This window comes from Pseudophryne corroboree, chromosome 7, assembly GCF_028390025.1.
Source record: "Pseudophryne corroboree isolate aPseCor3 chromosome 7, aPseCor3.hap2, whole genome shotgun sequence".
NCBI classification, from domain to species: Eukaryota; Metazoa; Chordata; class Amphibia; order Anura; family Myobatrachidae; genus Pseudophryne; species Pseudophryne corroboree.
Window position 1 is genome coordinate 411,671,904 of NC_086450.1, and position 22,196 is coordinate 411,694,099.

Below are 22,196 nucleotides of genomic sequence, written 5' to 3' on the forward strand. Positions count from 1 at the left end.
GGGTGCAGTGTGATAGTGTACAGCAATGTACAGGTGGTGTGGTGCTGTGACTGTGTAGGGTGCAGTGTGAAGGTTGTACAGTAGTAGTGTAGTAGGGTGTGTTATGGAAGGTAGATAGTAACTAGGTCGACAGTGTCTAGGTCGACCACTATTGGTCGACAGTAACTATGTCGACAGGGTCTATATGTCGACAGGTCGACATGAGTTTTTAATATATATTTTTGTGTCGTTTTCTTTGTAGAGTGACCGGCACAGGTTACCGTTCCCAATTGTAGTTCATGTGGATCGTTAAGTATGAAAAGGTTAAAAATAAATCGTGAAAAACTCATGTCGACCTTTTGACCTGTCGACCTAGAACATGTCGACCTAGAGACCCTGTCGACCTAGTTACTGTCAATCAATAGTGGTCGACCTAGATAGTGTTGACCTAGTTACTGACGACCTAGAGACCGGTACCTGTGTAGTAGTAGTGCTGCGACTGTGTAGAGTGTAGTGTGATAGTGTACAGCAGTATACTAGTGGTGGCTGCTGTGACTGTGTAGGCTGCAGTGTGATGGTTGTACAGTAGTATTCTAGGAGTGGTGCTGTGACTGTGTAAGGTGCAGTGTGATAGTGTACAGCAATGTACAGGTGGTGTGGTGCTGTGTAAAGTGTAGTGTGATAGTGTACAGCAGCAGTGTACTAGTGGTGTGGTGCTGTGACTGTGTAGGGTGTAGTGTGATATAGGGTGGGATGTACTAAAGGGAACATTTTCATATGTACTAATCCCCGGCTGCCGCGTTTTCGCCCCTGAGGGTATCGCCATCAAAATATGGTGATACCCTATAGAAGCCTATGGGCTTCTTACAGCCGGCTGCCTCCTCCGCCCCGTGCCGCTGACACCGACCCCCCGGCATACCTCCGTCAAGGCAGTCCTGGTCCTGGAAACCAAACTCCTCCTCCCCATAGCAACACAGCCGGAGGTCCTTCCGGATGAAGGGGGGAGGAGAAGGAGCCAGGGACAGCCTGCTGCCGTGCAGGGAGGATATGGCGACCCCACGGAGGTGACGGAGATCCCCCACACAACACCTCACAGGTATCTGTCAGAAAATTGCAATGTTAATTGCATATGTTAGTACATATGCGATTAGCATTGCTGCGATAGGTGGTGATGTATGATACATTCCAACCATAGTGTGATAGTGTACAGCAGTGTACAGGTGGTGTGGTGCTGTGACTGTGTAGGGTACAGTGTGATAGTGTACAGGTGGTGTGGTGATATGACTGTGTAGGGTGCAGTGTGATAGTGTACAGCAGTGTACTAGTGGTGGGGTGCTGTGACTGTGTAGGGTGCAGTGTGATGGTTGTGCAGTAGCAGTGTACTAGTGGTGGGTGCTGTGACTGTATAGGGTGTAGTGTGATAGTGTACTAGTGGTGGGTGCTGTGTAGTGTGCAGTGTGATGGCTGTACAGTAGCAGTGTAATAGTGGTGGGTGCTGTGACTGTATAGGGTGTAGTGTGATAGTGTACTAGTGGTGGGTGCTGTGTAGTGTGCAGTGTGATGGCTGTACAGTAGCAGTGTACTAGTGGTGGGTGCTGTGACTGTATAGGGTGTAGTGTGATAGTGTACTAGTGGTGGGTGCTGTGTAGTGTGCAGTGTGATGGTTGTACAGTAGCAGTGTACTGTACTGGAGGTAGCTGCTGCTGTACTGTATGTGTACTTGGTGCTGTGCTGTGTAGGGTGCATGGTTATGGTTGTACTGTACAGTAGCAGTGGCTGCTGCTGCTGTATGTGTATTTGGTGCTGTGCTGTGTGGTTCCGCCTCTGGATGCAGCTCAGAGTGGATGCAGCCAATACAGTGAGGGAGGGAGAAGAGGAGGGATCAGGAGACAGAGAGAGGGGCTGGGGAAAGAGACAGCAGCAAACACACATACACACTGAGAGACACTCTGACTGTCTTCCCCGTCACACTGCTGCACCCCCTCTCCCCGGGTCACCACCCTATCCACCCTGCACCTGGTGATCCTGCACCCCCATCCCCAGCCTGAGGACCCCCAGAACAGCTCCTCCAGCAGGATGGTGATTGCTGCATCCCTCTTATTAGTCTCTGGCTGGCTCCTCCCGGCTGGAGGTGTCTGTGCAGCCCCCCAGCACATCTGACACACTCTCCCCATCACTCCCATCGTTGCTGGGTGCCTGATCCGTGTCTGCCCCCCTCCTCACTCTGCAGCTCCTCATCATCACCCCTTCCAGGAAGGATGCTCCGGCTATAAGGACCTACCGAGCCCCCGCAGGAGCACCCTTTCCCCGCTGCAGCCTCATCCATCACCAGGAAGAAGCAGGATGGGGAAGGACCAGGAGCTGCTCCAGGCTGTGAAGGCTGAGGACCTCAGCATGGTTCAGAAGCTGCTGCAGAGACCCAAGGCAGGCAAAGCCAGTGAGTAAAGACCCTGATGCATTTAATTGGCTGAATGGTTTAAAGGGATTAAATCAGCAAAGAATTAATTAGCAGGCCGGGGGGTGGGGGTGCTCTGCTGCTGCCTTGTAGCACTAGTGATGTTGTGCCATGCAGGAGATGTAACATGGGGCGGGGTGGGGGCATAGGGAACCTCATGTATGGTCCTGGGGTCTGCAGAGCATCAGTCCTTTCCAGCATGTAAAGGGTCAAACCTGGCAGCATGAACAGCTAAGTGCAATGCACTGTCTGCATGGATGGCTAATAGTGCATGCATGCAATTCATTACAAGAGCAGTGGAGTTATTTGCAGCAATTTTACAGTTGCAGCAGATATAAGTGGTCCCTGCTATATGTATCTCCATATACTACCAGATAATAGATTGAGTGAGGGGTCATTGCTTTACATCCATCATGCACCCATTTAAAGGGTTCTCTGGCTGGAGAAAAACAACCAGTGTAGTCCACAGTGGGTTAATGTCATCACACTGCCAAATTCAGCTCAGCTGGCCTCTCCTGGCTGGAGAGAAGGGTGAGACTAGAGAGACCCTAATCTGCATCAGTGGTACAGAGATGGATGGGTGAGGGGCTTTCTAGAGATGCTCTGATTGCTGCAAGATGCAGAGGTGGGAGGGGACATGGCGACAGATTGGGGGCTATGGGAAGCCTTTTACTGTTCTGGGTTTGTAGTTGTGGTATTCCCCTCATGGGTATAGGGCCATAGCGGTTGTCTTTGGATAAGATACAGTATACCACCACACCTAATATTTTGACAGATTCCCAATCATGAGGATGTCTGCACTTATTTTGCCTGATTTGGGCATTGGATCATCTCTCCCCATCCCAATACACCCAGCATGGCATACGCCACAGAATGACATAGCTGCTGACAGCAGAGGTGACCAGCTGGGCACAGCTATGGCGATGGGTCATGTCACTGTCCCTAGGCTCTGTGATTATTGGCTGTGTGAGCAATCTCTATTTCCCCTGGAGCAAGATGCTCACCAGACTGAGCACAGCATAACATTGAGCCTGTGCAATGAGCTTTGCAACACTGACAGGGACCAGCTACTGTTTTTATTGATTATTATTATTTTATTTTTTTTAAATACACCATGAACTCACGTGGGTGACAGGAGCTTGCAATCTAATGTACCCTTTAAATATAGCAACTGTTCAATGGCATGAACACCCTCAGTGCAATTCTAAATATTTGTGTTTTACTGATTAAACTGCATTACGCTGTATTTATTGATAGGTATCAATAAAGATGTCCGCCACATGTACTGTTATTCCTGAGCTGCCATTAAACTCCACCTTAACTGCAGTGTCATTATAATCACTGTACTGGTATTGCTTCAGTGTTTTCTGAAGTAGAACGCTCTGTTGCCGTGTCATACAGTGATACGTGTATGTTGATAAATCTTGATTCAGTCCAGCACATGGAAATTTAAACGTGGGACTAGTTCAGTGATGAGGCCACAGTGCACCCATCATCTAGGCACACCATGGAAGCCGCCATTTTGTGGGCAGGGCCAATGTTTATAAGAATGTGCACTACTGTATAAAGTGACTTTGAACTGATGACATCACTGTGGTATGAGGCGGCCTATCAACTGCTTAGGAGTTAGTGACATCACTGAGGAAGCCTATGAAATGATGCGGAACTAGTGCCATCTTTAAGACATGAGGCAGGAATGGCGATTGAGTAACCACCTTTAAGTTTCCAAGGCCCATGGGGTGAATTTACTAAGCGTCGCTTTTAAAACTGCTGCCTCTTTGGTGGTTTTGCGAGCTGCATTTAATGGGGGCAATCATTTGAAATACAAAACCAGGCACATTTTATTTCAAATTATTGCCCCTTTAAATCAACCAGTCGAAACCACAGAAGTTGCAGTGGTTTTGAAAACCGCTGCTCATTAAATTCATTCCCATGTCTTTTGTTTTCACTAGGCCTGGCGTTATAGTATGTTTATTGGGTAAACGAGTTGTATACATTAAATTGTACCTGGTACCCATGCATAATGTTTTAAAGCTGTCAAAATAAAAATATAATTGTACAAATAGAATTTGTTTTTACAGTCGGTTGTGAGATTTGTCACCAAACTAGCAGAAACTGAAGCAGATAATGTAATTTGTGACTGGACTTCGTCTGTAATGTATTTTTTTACATGTGATACTTTTTGTGTGTTTGAATATTTATTTTACATGTTAATTTAAGATCTTTGCCAACTATCTAGGTGCACCTGCACGTGTAAGAGCACACAGCACCTCACACGGAGGGCTTCATTAATTGTACGCCCATCCCATATTCATGAGTATGCTGCCTATTAAATTACTGGGGTCTGCTGACATCGCTGAGGCATGAGGCACTTTAGTGTCAGTCAGGTCATTAGTTCTTAGTGCATGTATTAAATATTGGATTAGGCAACAAAATGGCTGCCCCAGTGGCAATTTGTGCGGCAAATACATTTAGTGATGTGTGAGTGTACACGGGGTGCAGGTGTTGCATAATTTAGCATTTTAGAACAAAAGTAAATGAATTCTTTTTTTTTTTACAGTTTTCTTGTGTAGTTCAGTAGTCATGTCCGGTGGTTAGAATAAAGACGTTAATTCTAACCACCTCAGTTCAGCAATCTCTCTCTATTGGTTCCCACCATTTAATGGCCCACCCTGATATTCATGGCAATGCAATCAGTTTCAGAACTTAATCTTTGTTGGAACGTAGTAAAATGTAGTTATGGGGGGGAAGGGGGGGGGGGGGATCTGTAAATGTACAGAAAGGCACATGACACCAATATTTAATGTACAACTAAAATCAGACTCACAGGGACCTATTTATTAATGGAATCCTTTACTAAAATCATGCAAAATTACAATTTGCATATGAATTAAATAACACTTCTGAACACAGTCCCCAATCCCCATTATTTACCGACAATTGGAACTGTGGTTGGGGGCTAACAATATTAGCTTTTCCTTTCTCTTCCTCTACATTGCATTGCAAAATGTTTCTGTACGTGTACAGTCAATCACTGTTCTGCAAACATCTTTGCCGGTACAAGCCCCTATCAAAGCCGCTGTCCCTGCAAGTGATTTCATCAAATAAACCTGAAAAGTAATTTATTTTGCCTGCGCTATGTGTCATATGAAATGTTTCTTTTTGGGGTCCCACTGCCACCGAATAGAAATAGACTTTTTGTACAGCATTTCACACACACACATGGCTTCTATGGTTTTATTGGTCAGTGAGGAAATTAAGCACACAGTGTAGGAGTTTTTTGTCACTTAAAGCCCCCATACATCACAGGTGCCGATTCCCTGATCTGACAGCACCACCGATTCCGCCGACCAGCGGGCAGCAATGTTCGGAGATCGGTCTGGGAATCGGTGAAATAAAACACGCTAAGAATCCCAGATTTACCGATCCTGACCATTTTTAAGAGGAATATGGGAATCGGATTTTTTTTTAAACATGTTTACTAATCCGGATTCCCCAACCTAGATATTGGGGGATCAGGAAATGTAAGCAATTTCTCGCTGATGTATGGGGGCCATTATGCCTGTTGTCTTGCACATCCAAGAGTGCATGGAGAGTTGTGAGGTATGGGCAGTGCACAGTTCTAACCACAGGCAGTAGGACAGTGGTGCATGAGGCAGTACAAAGTATAGTGGAGGGCTCTAGAGGTGGCTTAGCACTTGTGGAATACTAGTCCTGTCCTATTCTGACTGGACATGCCCATTTTCTGGCCCAGTGACACAGGTGTAGCTGGGATCCCGACTGTCGGGATCCTGACTGGATTCCATTGCGGGTGCTGGTGCCTCATTGATATACTAGTATCTAATAAACTGGTAGGCTTGGTTAATAATAATAATAATACTAATAATAATAATAATAATAATAATTTTATTTATAAAGCGCTCTTTCTCCAATAGGACTCAAGGCGCTTAAGAGATACATAACATAATATAGTACAGAAAGTAATGAAGTACAGAAGAGCTTTTCATAAAATACAGGAGCATGTAGATACTAAAGAGACATTATGGAAATGCTGAGTAAACAGGAAAGTCTTGAGTCTACTTTGGAAGGATTCTATAGTTGGGGCCTCTCGCACTGTGCGGGGAAGTGAGTTCCATAGAGTCGGAGCCGCATGACTAAAAGCTCGACCCCCAAATGAATTATGGGAGATTCTAGGTACTGCTAAAAGTCCTTCATCTACAGATCGCAGTAATCGAGTGGGGCAGTATGGGATCAGAAGCTGCTCCAGGTACCTTGGGCCCTGGTCATGTAATGCTTTGAATGGTTGAGACCACAAAGTGGATGTTAGCTGATGTACTTATGTTGATTTTAGTAGGTGCGCAGACTCTTTTGGAAAACGGTCAGATAAACAGCTAAAAGTTGCTATAATGGACCTTCTGTGGAGGATGAGTGATCAGAGTAACTGGGCATACAATTATGCAGTGTCTACGTCTTTATCTTTTACACCAGTTGCTCTGACCTTGTCACCAGTCTGTCAGGCCACCCTCTATGAGTAGTGGTCTTGCCTCTCCATGACAATCCCCATCTGATCATGTTTCAGCCTTGGTTCCATGAGCAATAAGTCTTATGTATTCACCAAGGAGATAATGACAGCTTCCAGTGTCTGCAGGTTTCAGTTTAAATATTTTTTTTACATTCTAAAAATGCGGTTGATTAAAACATGAATGTAAAAAACATACAGGATAAATGTCCATTTCATCTTATTTTTACATTTATAGAGTGGTTCATTGGTATTGTGTCGTATATATGCTGAGTAACACATTAATTTCATGCTTTTTGACTTTCACGGTGAACCTGTTGCTGTCACTGACTATGACAATGCCTCTGAAGAGGCAAGAAAAGACATTTCTTTTACTCACATACTGTAATAACTTTAAATGTCTGGGTAAAATGTTTTGCTAAAATTGACATAGTCTTGATTGAGACCATTGCTAAAAACAAAGGAACCCAGAATAATGAACAAAGCCAAGAGCAATTTGTTCTTTAAATTTGCATATTATTCATATTGCAGATGCAGGAAACGCCACTCAATCTGTGCCAGAGACGCCAGCCTGCGACTTTAACCAATGACGGAAGCTGGGATCCTACAATGCGTCAATTGGTCACGATGTTCCACGTAGATAGCCAGCTGAGAAAGCTTAGGAGGCGATGGCTGCGAGGCCAGAAAGTCTGGGTGGTGACACGCAGACCCTTGGCTCTACCCTCCCAGAAAACTGGGGCGACATGCCCCCATTTCTGGGAACGCAGGCCTTCCCCCGTCCCCTGCCCTCCCCCTCAATGCCGCTGCCTGTCAATCAGGCAGTGGCAGAGGGGAACTACGGGCGACATCGCAAGGCCTGTTCTGCTTGCAGCCCCATCTCCGAATCAGGCCTCAAATCTCATATGAAGCACAACGGAACTTGTCGTGAAAAAAAGCTGCAGTCCCTGCATTGTAGCACTCCGTATACAGATTCAGACTCTTTCGCACGCAGATGCACAAGTGTTACATATCAAATTAATCAGCACAGTTTTGTCGCATGCTGTTGTCCTAATTTTGCTTATATGTTTGGAGGTATAGGTCTCTATATATCATACCTCCCAACTTTTGTGATACTCAAGGAGGGACAGTAACGCGGCTGCAATTGGGGGCGTGGCCCCGTGGTAAGGGGCATGGTCTCGCTGTAAGGGGCCTGGTCTCACGATAATGGGCATGGCCTCATGGCAAGTGCCGCAATCGCAAGCCACGCCTCCCATATTTGTTACTATGGGGGCATGGACACTGTCCTTCTCTGTCAGGGAATAGACGCTGTGCGCATGCACACAGCATCTATTCACTGATGCTCTATTCAGAGTGACAGGGGGGATCTCCCAACTGCCACCCCACCGCGGGACACTGCGACCCACGGGTGGGACAGCGGGACAGACTGTGAAAAACGGGACTATCCCGCCAAAATCGGTACAGTTGGGAGGTATGATATATTTAAGTGTGGTTGGGTTTTCCTGGACAGCCGGGAGAACAGACTACCCGCAGTTTGCAGAAAATTACAGCATCAGGGTCCCGCATACTTCTGGGCATTACGCAATTTAAGACATTTTCTTGTGGGAAGTGAGTAGGTGAGTATGGGTCTGGGGGTTTTTGGAGCATGGTTTTATTTGTCCCTATTATACAACTGGGAGTGTTATATGGTACATATTTCTAAGCTTGTTTATGCAGTACCGGTGCCTTACAGCAAAGGCTACATGTATCATTCTAGTGATCTGTTCCCATCAATAACCTCCTTGACCCTACCCTTATCTTGTTCGTTATATGAAGGAGAAACTGTTCTGCTTTGTAACTGATGTAAGAAGCTACACTCTGCAGGGCCACAAATGCCTGGCACAGCTGGCTGGAAAAGATGTAAGTAGGATAGATATGTTTTCCTTATCCTCTTATATAAAAGTATTTAGATTCCCTGATCCCCGCCACCCGTGGCACTGTGCACTATGTAACGTTGCCCTGGCAGTTTGGGCTTTAGCTGAAGGAACTGCTCAGAAACAGCTGCATTTTCTCCAAATATGGAAACACTTAGCGAAGGAGTCGTTTGCCTCAAACTGTTCTTTAAGTGCTGCTTACCATGGATTAAATGTGACACGCAGCAGCAGAAAGGAGAGTATCTGGGAATCTGTCAAGTATTTTGGGATGGCAGGTTTGGGCTTAGATTGAAGCCAAAGTGGTCTGCAGGTGGCATGAAGGTCACACATAACCCTTCAGTGACTTTTCAGACTAGTTTACTGCTACTCATGTAGTGGGTGTAGCCAGGGGCGGATTTAGAGGTGAGGGCGCCCCTAGGCACAACTTTAATGGCCGCCACGCCCCTCTCCTGCTTTGTCATAAAAAAGCCTCCATGTCATTTTTTTTATTTTTATTACTGTATGTATACATATTTACTAAGTAGGACATCTTACACATGCAGTATGTGCATGTCCTACCCCCAAACAAGTGCCGCCCCTACCTATCATCATTTTTATATGTAGGCAGCCATTTTGTCAGTTGCATGTACCAAAGTTTATCATGGAGCTCATTGGGCGCTTTCATACTGGGGGCGACATGTATCAAAGCTTGGAGAGAAATAAAAGTGGAGAGAGATAAAGTACCAACCTGTCAGCTCCTGTCATTTTTCCACACACAGGGGGAGATGTACTAAGCAGTGATAAAAGTGGAGAAGTGAGCCAGTGGAGAAGTTGCCCATGGCAACCAATCAGCTGCTCTGTATACGTTTATATTATGCAAATTATAAATGTTACTTCAGTGCTGATTGGTTGTAATGGGCAACTTCTCCACTTTTATCACTACTTAGTACATCTCCTGCACAGCCTGTAAAATGACAGTTACGAGCTGATTGGTTGGTACTTTATCTCTCTTCACTTTATCTCTCTCCAAGCTTTGATACATTTTCCCCTGAAAGTAAGTGTAACCGACAGGCTCTCAGGGGTAAATGTATGAAGCAGTGATAAGAGTGGAGAAGTGAGCCAGTGGAGAAGTTGCCCTTGGCAACCAATCAGCTCCTCCGTACAATTGTATAGTATGCAATTTATAAATGTTACTTCAATGCTGATTGGTTGCCATGGGCAACTTCTCCACTGGCTCACTTCTCCACACTTATCACTGCTTCATACATTTACCCCACTGTATTACAAAATTTCATTGTGATTTTTTTGTTGCATATGCGAAAAAGAGGCCAAATGTAATAGCTTGTGGGATCTGGAAAGTGCTAGTATTTTGGCAAGGGTGATATATTTGTGTGTTCTACAGTAAACAAACCAAAAATAACTGATAGGCTTATTTTATGGCGACACCTGGTAGAGAATACTAGAATTTAGGCAGGGACTTTCTTGGACAACAAGCATAATGGATATTGATGCGCATGTTTATTGCCAACTTGCAGCCCTTATGCGGTCACAAGTTCATTTTATAGCAATAAGGAAAAAGTTCTGAGCGCAGGACACCGGAATAATTAACGTTTAATTCTCTTTACGTTGAGATTAGGAATCCTGGAGAAAAGTATTTAGCGAATCATTAAAAAAAGTAGAATCGTCAGTAATGGTAGTTTAAGCTATTTCTCATTGAGTGTCTGTGAGCGGCTTACTTTAAACGGATGGTTCTGGTTACCAATAGACAGCAGCATTGCTGTTGGAAACGTGGTAGACAAGTATACTTGATGAGTCTGTATAGGGAGGCCAATCCCGGGCCGTTTTTTCAATCCCGGGATTCGGGATTGAAAAACGATCAATCCCGGGATTCCCGGGATCCCGGGATCCCGGGATTGCAGTAGGGATCAGTAAAGAAGGGTGTAGGGAGCAGCGCTGGAGGGTAGGTAGCGGTGCGGGAGGGTGTAGGTAGCGGCGGGGAAGGGAGGGAGGGTGTAGGTAGCAGTGCAGGAGGGTGTAGGTAGCTAGGCGGGAGGGTGTAGGTAGCGGTGCGGAGGTTGTAGGTAGCGGTGCGGAGGGTGTAGGTAGCTGGGCGGGAGGGTGTAGTTAGCGGTGCGGAGGTTGTAGGTAGCTGGGCGGGAGGGTGTAGGTAGCGGCGGGGAAGGGAGGGAGGGTGTAGGTAGCAGTGCAGGAGGGTGTAGGTAGCTGGGCGGGAGGGTGTAGGTAGCGGTGCGGAGGGTGTAGGTAGCGGCGGGGAAGGGCGGGAGGGTGTAGGTAGCAGTGCAGGAGGGTGTAGGTAGCTGGGCGGGAGGGTGTAGGTAGCGGTGCGGAGGGTGTAGGTAGCTGGGCGGGAGGGTGTAGTTAGCGGTGCAGAGGTTGTAGGTAGCTGGGCGGGAGGGTGTAGGTAGCTGGGCGGGAGGGTGTACAGTAGGTAGCGGGGAGGGTTGGTAGCGGCGCGGGAGGGAGGCTGGGTGTAAGTAATAACACCTACTATTAGGTGGGCGCCAGCCATGGACACACTGAACGCGGCGGCATTTCAAATGAAGCGCCGGCCGCCAGCCAACCAGAGCAGGCGGACCAGCAGCCAATCAGGGAAGCGGACGCAGCAGTCGCTCCTGATTGGCTGCCGCGGCAGCTTCCCTGATTGGCTGGCGGCCGGCGCCACATTTGAAGTGTCGCCGCCTCCAGCGTTCGTCTATGGCTGCCGCCCGCCTAAGTGTAAGTAGTATTACTTACACACACTCCCTCCCGCACATGCGCAGTGCAATCCCGTGAATCCCGGGATTGGATGCTCCAATCCCGGGATTCAAATCCCGGCATTTTTGGGCCCAAATCCCGGGATCCCGCCGATCCCGATCCCGGGATTGGCCTCCCTATGTCTGTACATAGTGAAGGTCATTTGCGAATCACAAAACAGTCCAAAAAGAGGGTCACAACCAATGACAAACCTCAAAATGACTTGAATTTTGCATCAACTCAGAACTGGTGGTGATCAGGTCACTCCAATCCCCCAAATGTAAAGGTATAATATGTACTATATTATATATGCTACTTAATACAAGTGTATATCACTTACCTCCCAGTGGCCGCATGAAAAGGAGTGGGAATGAGAATTGGGACCGCATCAGAGGAGTACTGCTATGGGGGGGGCGAGAGACCCCACTGTAAAAAGTTTGGTTTCCACGCTACTTAAATAAACAGCTTATAAACCCTTGCCATAAATGTATTGATTTATTTTATTTATTATCAATTATTTATATAGCGCGCACATATTCCGTAGCACTTTACAGAGAATATTTGCCATCCACATCAGTCCTTGTCCCAGTGGAGCTTACAGTCTAAGTTCCCTACCACATGCAAAGTAGGGTTCATTTTTGTTGGCAGCCAACCTACCAGTATATTTTTGGATTGTAGGAGGAAACCCATGCAAGCACGGGGAGTATATACAAACTCCACACAGTTCAGGGCCATGGTGGGAATAGAACCCATGACCTCAGAGCTGTGAGGCAATAATGCTATCCATACACCATCCGTACTGCCCATTATACTATTCCATACTTGGCTACTTAACCCAAATTCAGGGAGAGCTTCTGGAGTCTCGAGAGAACAATACAACCTTTTGGATCCTGCTCACTAAGGTTGAAGTGGGCTGAGTGAGGGTGTAATAACCCACTTTACATCATGGCATCATTATAGCCCTGATCCCCCCAGCTGTGTGATGCCATGTATTGCTACACAGTGGTGGGAAGGCCAGAATGACGCAAATCACATTGCCAGGTCCATGCACTTGCCACTGGGAGTGTGTATTATACTCCTGACAAGTTTTGTATAATGTTTGCCACTTCTAACCCTAGATGTTATAGAAACTACAGTATATACACAGGGGGATTCTTTACCGTATGAGTTCTTTTCCCATATTCCGTTATTCTGGGACAGAGGGGGTTATTCAGGTTTGTTAGCGAACCAAAAAGGTTAGCAATTGGGCAAAACCATGCTGCACTGCAGGGGAGGCAGATGTAACATGTGCAGAGAGAGCTAGATTTGGGTGGAGTGTGTTCAAGCTGAAATCTAAATTGCAGTGTAGAATTTAAGCAGCCAGTATTTATCCTGCACAGAAACAATATAACCCACCCAATCTAAGGGCCTAATTCAGAGCTGATCGCTGCAACGGCTGCGATCGCACTCTATAGCCCTATGTGTAGTGTGCACGCGCAGTGGCCGCACTGCGCGTGCACACACAGTAAGATGCGAAGCCATCTCACTGGTGCGATCGCCTCTGCTTGATTGACAGGCAGAGGTGGTCGTGGAGCGGGAGGGGGCATGCCAGCGGCATTTAAACACCGTTGGGGGAACGGCGTGTTCCGGACAATGCAGGCATGTCTGGATCGTTGCTGGGGCGGGCTGTGGCGGCTGTGTGACCTAAAACATGTAGGCAGGGAGCTACTCGCCGGGTGCGAAAGCATCGCCGCCGTGCGATACTTTCGCACCTCTGCAGGGGGGTGGGTAGGGCTTGACATGCAGGGCGGACTAACCCTGTGCTGGGCGTCCCCCTGCAAGTCAGAGATTGTGAGCTGATTCAGAGAAGAAAGTAGATGTGCTAAAAATAGCATATCTACGATCAGCTCTGAATTAGACCCTAAATCCCTCTGCACATGTTACAACTGCCCTACCTTCAGTGCAACATGGTTTTGCCCAATTGCTAAATATTTGATTTGCTAACAAACCTGAATAACCCCCAGAGTTCGCAATCTCCTTTATTTTACTGTGCTATGCTGGAAAACTCTATACCCATGCTTACTTACTCCCCAAAATGTCTGGGAGACTCAAAAAATGCTGGAACCCCTCCCCTGAAAGCAGTGCATTCTAGAATTGTAAACACAGCTCAATCTCTCAAAAACATCTTCTGGCCCATTGCATGTATGGAAAGAATGTTGTACTATTTGAATGAAAAATAAAACAACTTTCAGCTAGTGTGGAACCTGGTATTCGTTTGGCAGGTCAACCCTGCTTAGGTCAACAGTCACTAGGTCAAACACTATTGGTTGACATTGCCATGGTCGACATGGACAAATGGTCGACACATGGAAGTGGTTGTCACAGAACAGGTCGACACATGGAAAGGTCGACATGGCTTTAAAAAAAAGACAAAATAGATTTTTTACTTTTTCATACTTTACCATCCACGTGGACTACGATTGGGAATAGTAACCTGTGCCGAGCGCAGTGGCAGCCTTGCCCGTAGCATGGCGAGTGAAGCGGTACAGTAATTGGGGTTCCTGGTTATGTTACCGAAAAAAATCACACCAAAAACAGTTCAAAAAGCCATGTCGACCTGTCCTGTGTCAACCATTTTAATATGTCGATTATTTCTCCATGTCAACCACATCAGTGTCGACCAATGTGGTCGGCCTAATGACTGTCAACCTTAACATGGTCATTCATACCAGAACCATGGAACCCCAGGTATCATAAATAAGGATGAGATCCCCATAGTTCCCCAAAACAGCTAATACTGGAATACTCAGCATTTTAAATACGCTCCAGTTTCTAGGACCTCTATGATTGAGACACTTTTACGTCTCCCTTGAGTTGAACACGTAGGTGTAGAATCTTCTGAATGTTTCAAATTAACGCCTTTTCTTTACTATTTACATATATATTAAAGTGAATAATAAAAGTAACATCTAATTATTTCTAGAGATATTCTCTCTTACAAAAATAATCCTTCAAAAGCCTCAGGGTTTTAGGGAAACGCGTGTAAAATTCCTCGAAAATCTGTCTGTGTATTAACGCAACAACATACAGTTTTCCAGTGCTGAGTTACTACTTTTACTGGCAGTGTCTTCCATCCTTTTCTTCCTTTATTCTTGTACTCTCCCTTCCCTTACCCCTTATTTCATCATTTCCATTTGTATAGGTATTAGTTTTTTTAATATTTCTATTATACTGTTAAAATGTAAAATAATGGTCCTTTTCTTAGATTTCTGTATTTTTAAACATGTCTTCTTTGCAAAAGAAGTAATATACATAGAAAAATAAATATAATTTATGCCAAAATAAAATTAAATATAACGTAATGATTTATTCACAGCATAGAGGATATTTGCATGATTATGGGGCTTGTTTATTAATAGTATGGCTGACGTCACACACCCGCCCTGAAAACGCTTGGGAACCCCTGCGTTTTTCCTGACACTCCCTGAAAACGGCCAGTTACCACCCACAAACGTCCTCTTCCTGTCAATCACCTTGCAAATGCCCGTGCAATTGAATTTTTTGCACTATCCTGTTGGTGTTTGGCGACGCGCCTGCACATTGCGGTGCATACGCATGTGCAGTCATTCGATAATTTGCACAACAGCGATCAGGTCTGAATCGGGCCCTGTATGTACAGACCATAATACTACTGCAGTAGGTACTATGACAGCAAATCAGTGACTGTATGCAATAGATCTAGCCAATCAGTGGCTATATACAGTAGATACAACCAATCAGTGACCATATGCAGCAGATACAGCCAATCAGTGACCATATGCAGTAGATACAACCAATCAGTGACCACATACAGTAGATACAGCCAATGAATGACCACATACAGTAGATTTAAGAAATCAGCAAGCAATTCAAAATACATGTAATCAGTGAATTTATGTATACATCCAATCAGTGAATATATACAGTATAGAGCAGTGGTGGTCAACCTGCTAGATTTACATGCTAATGCTATCCATAATTTATTTAAAAGGTTATCCAGTTCTCATTAACGTGGCAGCACATTAATAGTAACACTCCGCAATATGCCACTACAGTAATAGTAATACCTGACTAGTAGTATGCTATGACTGTAGTAGTAGCAGGGCCCAGTAATGTGCCGCCATGTATAAGTTGTAGCCAGTGTTACATCACAACAGTGGAGATGTGGACAGTAATGTGTCACCACAGTCATACTAAAACTTAGTAATTGGCTGCTACATAATAGTTGTGCCCATTAGTATGACACCCCAGTGATAGCAGGACCCAGTAATATGCCATCACAGCAGTAGCTGTGGTCCAGTAGTGTGTCACCATAGTATTAGCCTAGTAGTAGAAGTGCACAGTAATTTGTAACCATAGTAGCAGTAATGCACAGTAATGTGCCTGTGACCAGATGACCTTGCTCTGCCAGGCAAACACAGATTTCTGTTCACTGGCTTCGTATAAGGGTAGTTACTAGTCTCTGAGTAACCTGAGTGGGCTTACTTCACCTCTCATTGGGATCCCCTCTCACCATCAGTAACTGCCTGTTACTGACTCCTCCCTCTGCAAAGGAACTTGCTGCCACCACCAGGCTCCTACACTGGAACCTGAAACCACTTCTACCAGGTTCCTACCTCTGGCACATGGAACCGCCTACTTCTGGGTATGTTTTGGACACGCTGCTGCAGCACTTCCTGGGTATTTTTGTCAAATTCCCACTGGTCCCTCGCCATGATTTAGTCTGCCCTGGGTAGTTGGTAGATGGTTTCAGCGTGGAGATACTAAGCTCAATCCAGAACAGCCGGAAAACGGATTAGCATTTGGGTCATCTCTGGTAGTCACAGGATGCAGGCAAATGCAGACATCTTAAGGCAAGATGTTTATTGCTCAAATATCTTGAAAAAGACTGTTCCCTTTGCTGAAGGTGCTTGGGGCAAATCACAGCATCAAGATGTTCTTCAGAAGTACAGTCCATCCTGATAGAGGGATACACACATTTAGGGCTCACATACTGTACCCTCCTTTTCTCTATATTGCTGCAGCTGTGGAATTTGGTCCGGGCTTTGGCACACCTGTCTCCCTTCTCCGCACTGGCAGCCTGCTTTACCAGTCCCTCAGCATAAGGCACTCATACCCCCGCAGCCCTGCAATGGTCCCGGCTGCAGTGGCTCTAACTGCATGGGTGCCACAGCTGCTGCATTCAGGGCCTGATTCAGAGACGGTAATGTAGCCCAGATCGTAGCCGCTCTCTCAGTAGCAGTTGTGGAAATATGCAAATACTAATCTGAGCCTACCCTTAACATGCCCATGATTTATCCCTTTTAGCCTTCATTTTAGGACACCTCCCAGTGTCCACCCTGAAACGCCCAAGGAACGCAAACCCATTTTCAAGTGTTAGCGATGCTGTATGCAGTTGCCTGCACAATAAGGGTTTCCAGGACTTTTCGGGCATGTGTAGTAGCAATAAAATGTTCATCTGCAGAAACTTCAACCCAGCGTCTTCCTCTGAATCAGACCCTCAGTCCAGGCCATTGTTGTATCTATAATGGGTGCAGTGTGTGCAGTCTAGTGGGGCACACACTGCACCCATGTTTAATTAACCTTTTTTCCAAGGTCCCACATCAGCGCAGGAGCCGCAGCAAAAATCCCCAGGAAAATGGCCGCCACGCATGCGCAGTAGAGCAGTAGAGATTAGTGTCTGAAACATTGCGGTTCCCATGTTTCTGGAGACCTTGGAATGCTCAGTAGACTCTGGCACAGTAACAGAGAGAGGAGGGTGCCCACACAGAGTCTGCACTCGGGCCTCCTCCACTGTTATTCTGCCCATGGTCCAGGCTGCAGGCGCTCTGTACTGCTGGTGTAACGAGAGTTGGGTGTGGTGTAATAGAGCAACAATGTTATGATTGACAGTCAGTAGGTCGACATCAAATGGTCAACATACATTAGGTTGACAGGTAAAAAAGATCGACAGATGAAAAGTAAATTGTGGTTAAGGTTAACAGTCAAAGGTCGACATGAGGAATATCGACACAAAATTGGTCGACGCTTTTTTTTTTTTGTGGCAAATCTTGTATATTTCATGTTATATGACCACCATCAGTACATATATCTACCCTTACGGGCTCGCTTCGCTTGCCACCCTTCGGGCAAGGTGGCTCACTCTACTTTGCTCGCCACAGGTTACTATTCCCAATAGATGTCCATGTGGATAGTAAATCAAGCAAATGTTGAGAAAACGTGAAAAAAAAAGTGTAAACCAGTGGCATGTCAACATTTTGTACATGTTGACCTTAAACACTGTTGACTTTTTGTACAGGTCAAACTGATGCATGTCGACCATTTATATGGTGTTGACTTATTGACTGTCGACCAATACATTGTCAATCTGTCATCGGGATACCCGAGAGCTGACCCTCCTATGCACAATTAGACTCTCCTCTAGTCTCCAAACCTTCAAGCGTTCCCTAAAAACTCACATCCAGGCAGTTTATGATAGTCCAGACCCACCTGCATAACCACCATAAGCTATCCTACCTAATTACACCCCCTCTGTACAGTCCACACATAACCTCACATATGTTCTCATTCTTCACTCACATTCCGCTGAGCCCAGGCCAACATTGCTGTGTGACTGGACCATACAGCCACCAAGAACCTCTGCAATCTTGCTGGACCAATATGCAATGTATATATAGATATCACTTATACTATTTCCCCTGTAAATTGTAAGCTTCATATTTTATAAAAAATTTAATTTTAAACATTAAAGCACCAGGAAAGGGTGGTGTATGACTTGCCGGCGCTTGGGATCCCGGCGCCAAGCATACCGGCGCCGGGATCCCGACTGCCGGAATGCCTGCAGCGGTGCGAGCGTAAAAGAGACCCTTGCAGGCTCGCTGCGTTCGCCACGCTGCGGGCACGGTGGCGCACTACGCGTGCCACGCTATTTATTTTCCCTCCTGGGGTGTCGTGGACACCCCAAGAGGCAGAATACTTGTCGGTATACCGGCGGTCGGGATTCCGGCGTTGGTATGCTGAGCGCCGGGACCCCGACAGCTGGTATATCAAGTGCCACCCCCAGGAAAGGATTTACATTTTCTCAGCATTTCTTTACATTGCAATATGCCCAGAAATGTGCCACCATAATTGTAGTAATGCCAGTAATGTGCCATCCTCGTAGTAATGCCCAGTAATGTACCACCATAGGTGTAGTAATGTTGGTATTGTTACCCTATAGTAGTATTAATGCCCAGTATAATAAACAAAGCCTACCAGTTTGTTAGTGCAACCACTCTTGATTGATGGGACCACTGTAGAATGTGGACATGGTTCAGGCAGATTAGTGAGAAGCCTGAGAGAGTTGCACTGTTCCCTTATAATTATTCTTTAAAAGTGTTTTAAAAAATCAATTTCTTGGCATAGTCCTGTCAAAGAATGATGGGGTCCTGCCATTTTGCTGTAGCACATTGGCTCCTTTTTTACGAAGACCAGATCACATTATGTGCCCCCACAACCAGCATAGGAGAAGGAGGTCCCAGGAAAATGTCCAGGTAAAAGGATTGGGAAATTAATTTATCCTTTAATTCCAGGGAGCCTCTAGCACAAATTGATTGAAAACTTGTCATCTGCTCTTGTTCATTGTGCTCCGGCCCTCCCATGTTGTGGTAAATACAGCTCTTATTGAGAAGTGTGTGCTGGCGCATGTGTTACATGCTGTTTAAATAAACCCTATTTATCCACTGTTTGCAAGAAGGTGACAAAGTGATTACGGCTCTTTGTGGTCACTTGTGTAGGCGGAATTGTTATTGAAGTGCTATTTGTCTCTGTCATTAGTCCTTCAAACAGTTGTTTATACTCTGCAAATTCCAACTCCGCAAAATGCTGATGTTACTGTACCCTTTCCACTTTCCCTACATAATAATTAGAGATTATTTGTGGTTCTTTCAGTTTGTCAGTTTCGAGATAAGCTGGGTATTTTATCTTCTGCACTGCAGAAATCCCTGAGTGGCCAAGAAAAGTTAGAATCTCTTTTTTGCTGTTGTGGTCGAGCGCTAGACCTGGTTAAATGATCTGAGTGATTTTTATGCAATAAAAATATGTCAAAAGTGTTTGTAGCGTTCAGATCAAGTGGTATGTGTTTATTGGCCGAATGGATACTGCATTACACAGATACTGGTCAGATTGGCGCTGTATGGAATACTGCTCAAATGGATTACATTCATTGGTCAATTGGAGGTTGCACTGTACAGAAACTGGCCAGATGGTTACTGGATAGCATGCTGGTCAAGTGGGATCCAATCACAGATCAGTAGGAGATGGCACTCTACAGAAAATGGTCAGATGGGTGCTGATAGCATGTTGGTCAAGTAGGATCCATTTATTGGTCAACTGGAGGTGGCACTCTACAGATAATGGTCAGATGGCTGCTGATTGCATAATGGTCAAGTAGGATACGTTTATTGGTCAACTGGAGGTGGCACTTGACAGATAATGGTCAGATGGGTGCTGATAGCATACTGGTCAAGTATGATCCATTTTCTGGTCAGCTGGAGGTGATATTCTACAGATAATGGTCAGATAATTGCTGGATAGCATACTGTTCAAATAGGATCCATTTATTGGTCAATTGGAGGTGGTACTCTACAGATAATGGTCAGCTGGGTGCTGGATAGCATAATGGTCAAGTAGGATCAATTTATTGGTCAACTGGAGGCGGCACTTGACAGATAATGGTCAGATGGTTGCAGCATAGCATACTAGTCAAGTGGGATCCATTTACTGGTTAACTGGAGGTGGCACTTGACAGGTACTGATCAGGTAGGTGCTGGATAGCATACTGGTCAAATGAACCTGCTAACTGGTCAAACGTTTGCTCATTGTATACTGGTCATGTTGCTTCTACATTTCACACTGGTAACATGGACTTTGTTTACTGCTTAAATCCATACTGCTTTGTATTTTGGACTATTCAATGATTATTTTTGAAATAGGTGCTGCACTGTATGATGGTCTGTTGGGACGTGCAGTATTTGTTGGTTAAATGCACACTGCACTGTGTATTGCTTGAATGGGTGATGCATTGTATACTGGGCAGATGGAGATGTATAATGGTGGTCCTTGCAAGCTAGTCATGGGCTGTCCTTATGCTTGCATGTATGCTGGATGTTTTGAAAGGGAAGGATGACATAAGGAAACATGCCTCAAACATTTTTGTGTCTTTATATTGCCTGCAGGACCAGCAGATCGTAGGCCTGGTCACATTGATGGCCACAGTAAAGTCTATGACCCACTGAAGATTACATAATCGTACATATGGGTCTATTTCATAATAACTGTGTTATTGCCTGAAAATTTGTATTTCTTATTGCTACCTATTGCAGCGATTTGGAATATGTTTTCTAAACTATTTACTATTGGGCTCATGTCGGGACATGGTCCTTTATCAGAGCCTCACCCGCGAAGGGTAAAAAGTAAAGTGATACCAAATGCTGTCATATAACTTCTGGGTTCAGACCGGGCTTCACCAATGCTCAAGTTAAAATCATGAGGTAATGTGGCCTATAGGCTACAATTGTTAATGCCATATAATATTGGCGTTGACTAACAGGGCAAAACTCTGAAATGCTAATGAATGTTCACAATCCCTATAGAATTCTATGGGGACTGCTTTGGTGATCATAAAGAGGGGAATTGCAGCAGATATTGCTATGGTACTCCTCGAGTCATATCCAGGCGTATCATCTGCACCAGGTATAGGTTATGTCAAAAGCACCCTAACGGTGATGTTGAGCATCAAACAAAGAGCAATGTCCAGGTAGGGTAGGGAAGGGGAAGGAGGGGGGGGGGGGGGGGGGGGTGCACTGAAAAGATTGGCACATCTCTGTATATCTGCATTTAGTTTTGCGCACATAGGGGGTCATTCCGAGTTGATCGCTCGCTAGCAGTTTTTAGCAGCCGATAAAACGCATTGTCGCCACTCACCGGGGAGTGTATTTTCGCTTTGCAGAAGTGTGAACGCCTGTGCAGCAGAGCGCCTGCAAACACATTTTGTGCAAAACAAGACCAGCCCTGTAGTTACTTATCCTGTGCCATGATTGCTGCGAGGAGTGACACGGTAATGATGTCAGATACCCGCCCAGCAAACGCCCGGCCACGCCTGCGTTTTTCCAATCACTCCCAGAAAACGGTCAGTTGCCACCCAGAAACGTCCTCTTTCTGTCAATCTCCTTGCGTTCGACTGTGCGATGAATTATCACTAGAACCAGTGCAAAACCACAATGTACTTTGTACCCGTATGACGCGCGTGTGCATTGCGGTACATACGCATTCGCAGATTAGCCATTTTTTCACTGATCGATACGCAGCGAACAACGGCAGCTAGCAAACAACTCGGTATGACACCCCATAATGCAGGAGCAATTACTCAGCAGCAGGCACACTCTACAGTATATAGATGCATTGCACCAAGTAAGTTGCATTCTTCCTAGCCTTAATAGTAACATTTCTGTTAACACCAAATTATGTAAACTGATATCCCTCTATGAGACTCAGTATTACTTCCATGCAGATTTACTACGTAACTCCTGAGCCCACCCGCCTG

The 22,196-nt window shown here is 45.6% G+C and overlaps 1 protein-coding gene across 4 annotated transcripts in view; it reads left to right on the forward strand.

Annotated features, from left to right (window-relative positions):
• The first annotated feature begins 985 nt into the window (after positions 1 to 985).
• CASKIN1 (CASK interacting protein 1) overlaps positions 986 to 22,196 on the forward strand; it is a 411,436-nt gene continuing 390,225 nt past the window's right edge. For 3 of the 4 annotated variants that reach the window (XM_063934706.1, XM_063934708.1, XM_063934709.1), the window contains exon 1: positions 1,879 to 2,416. In XM_063934706.1, the coding sequence (XP_063790776.1) occupies positions 2,323 to 2,416 (94 nt within the window). In that variant the 5' untranslated portion in view covers positions 1,879 to 2,322. Of the gene's footprint in view, positions 1,076 to 1,878; positions 2,417 to 22,196 lie in introns of those variants that run through there. The other variant, XM_063934707.1, reaches the window with a different exon arrangement.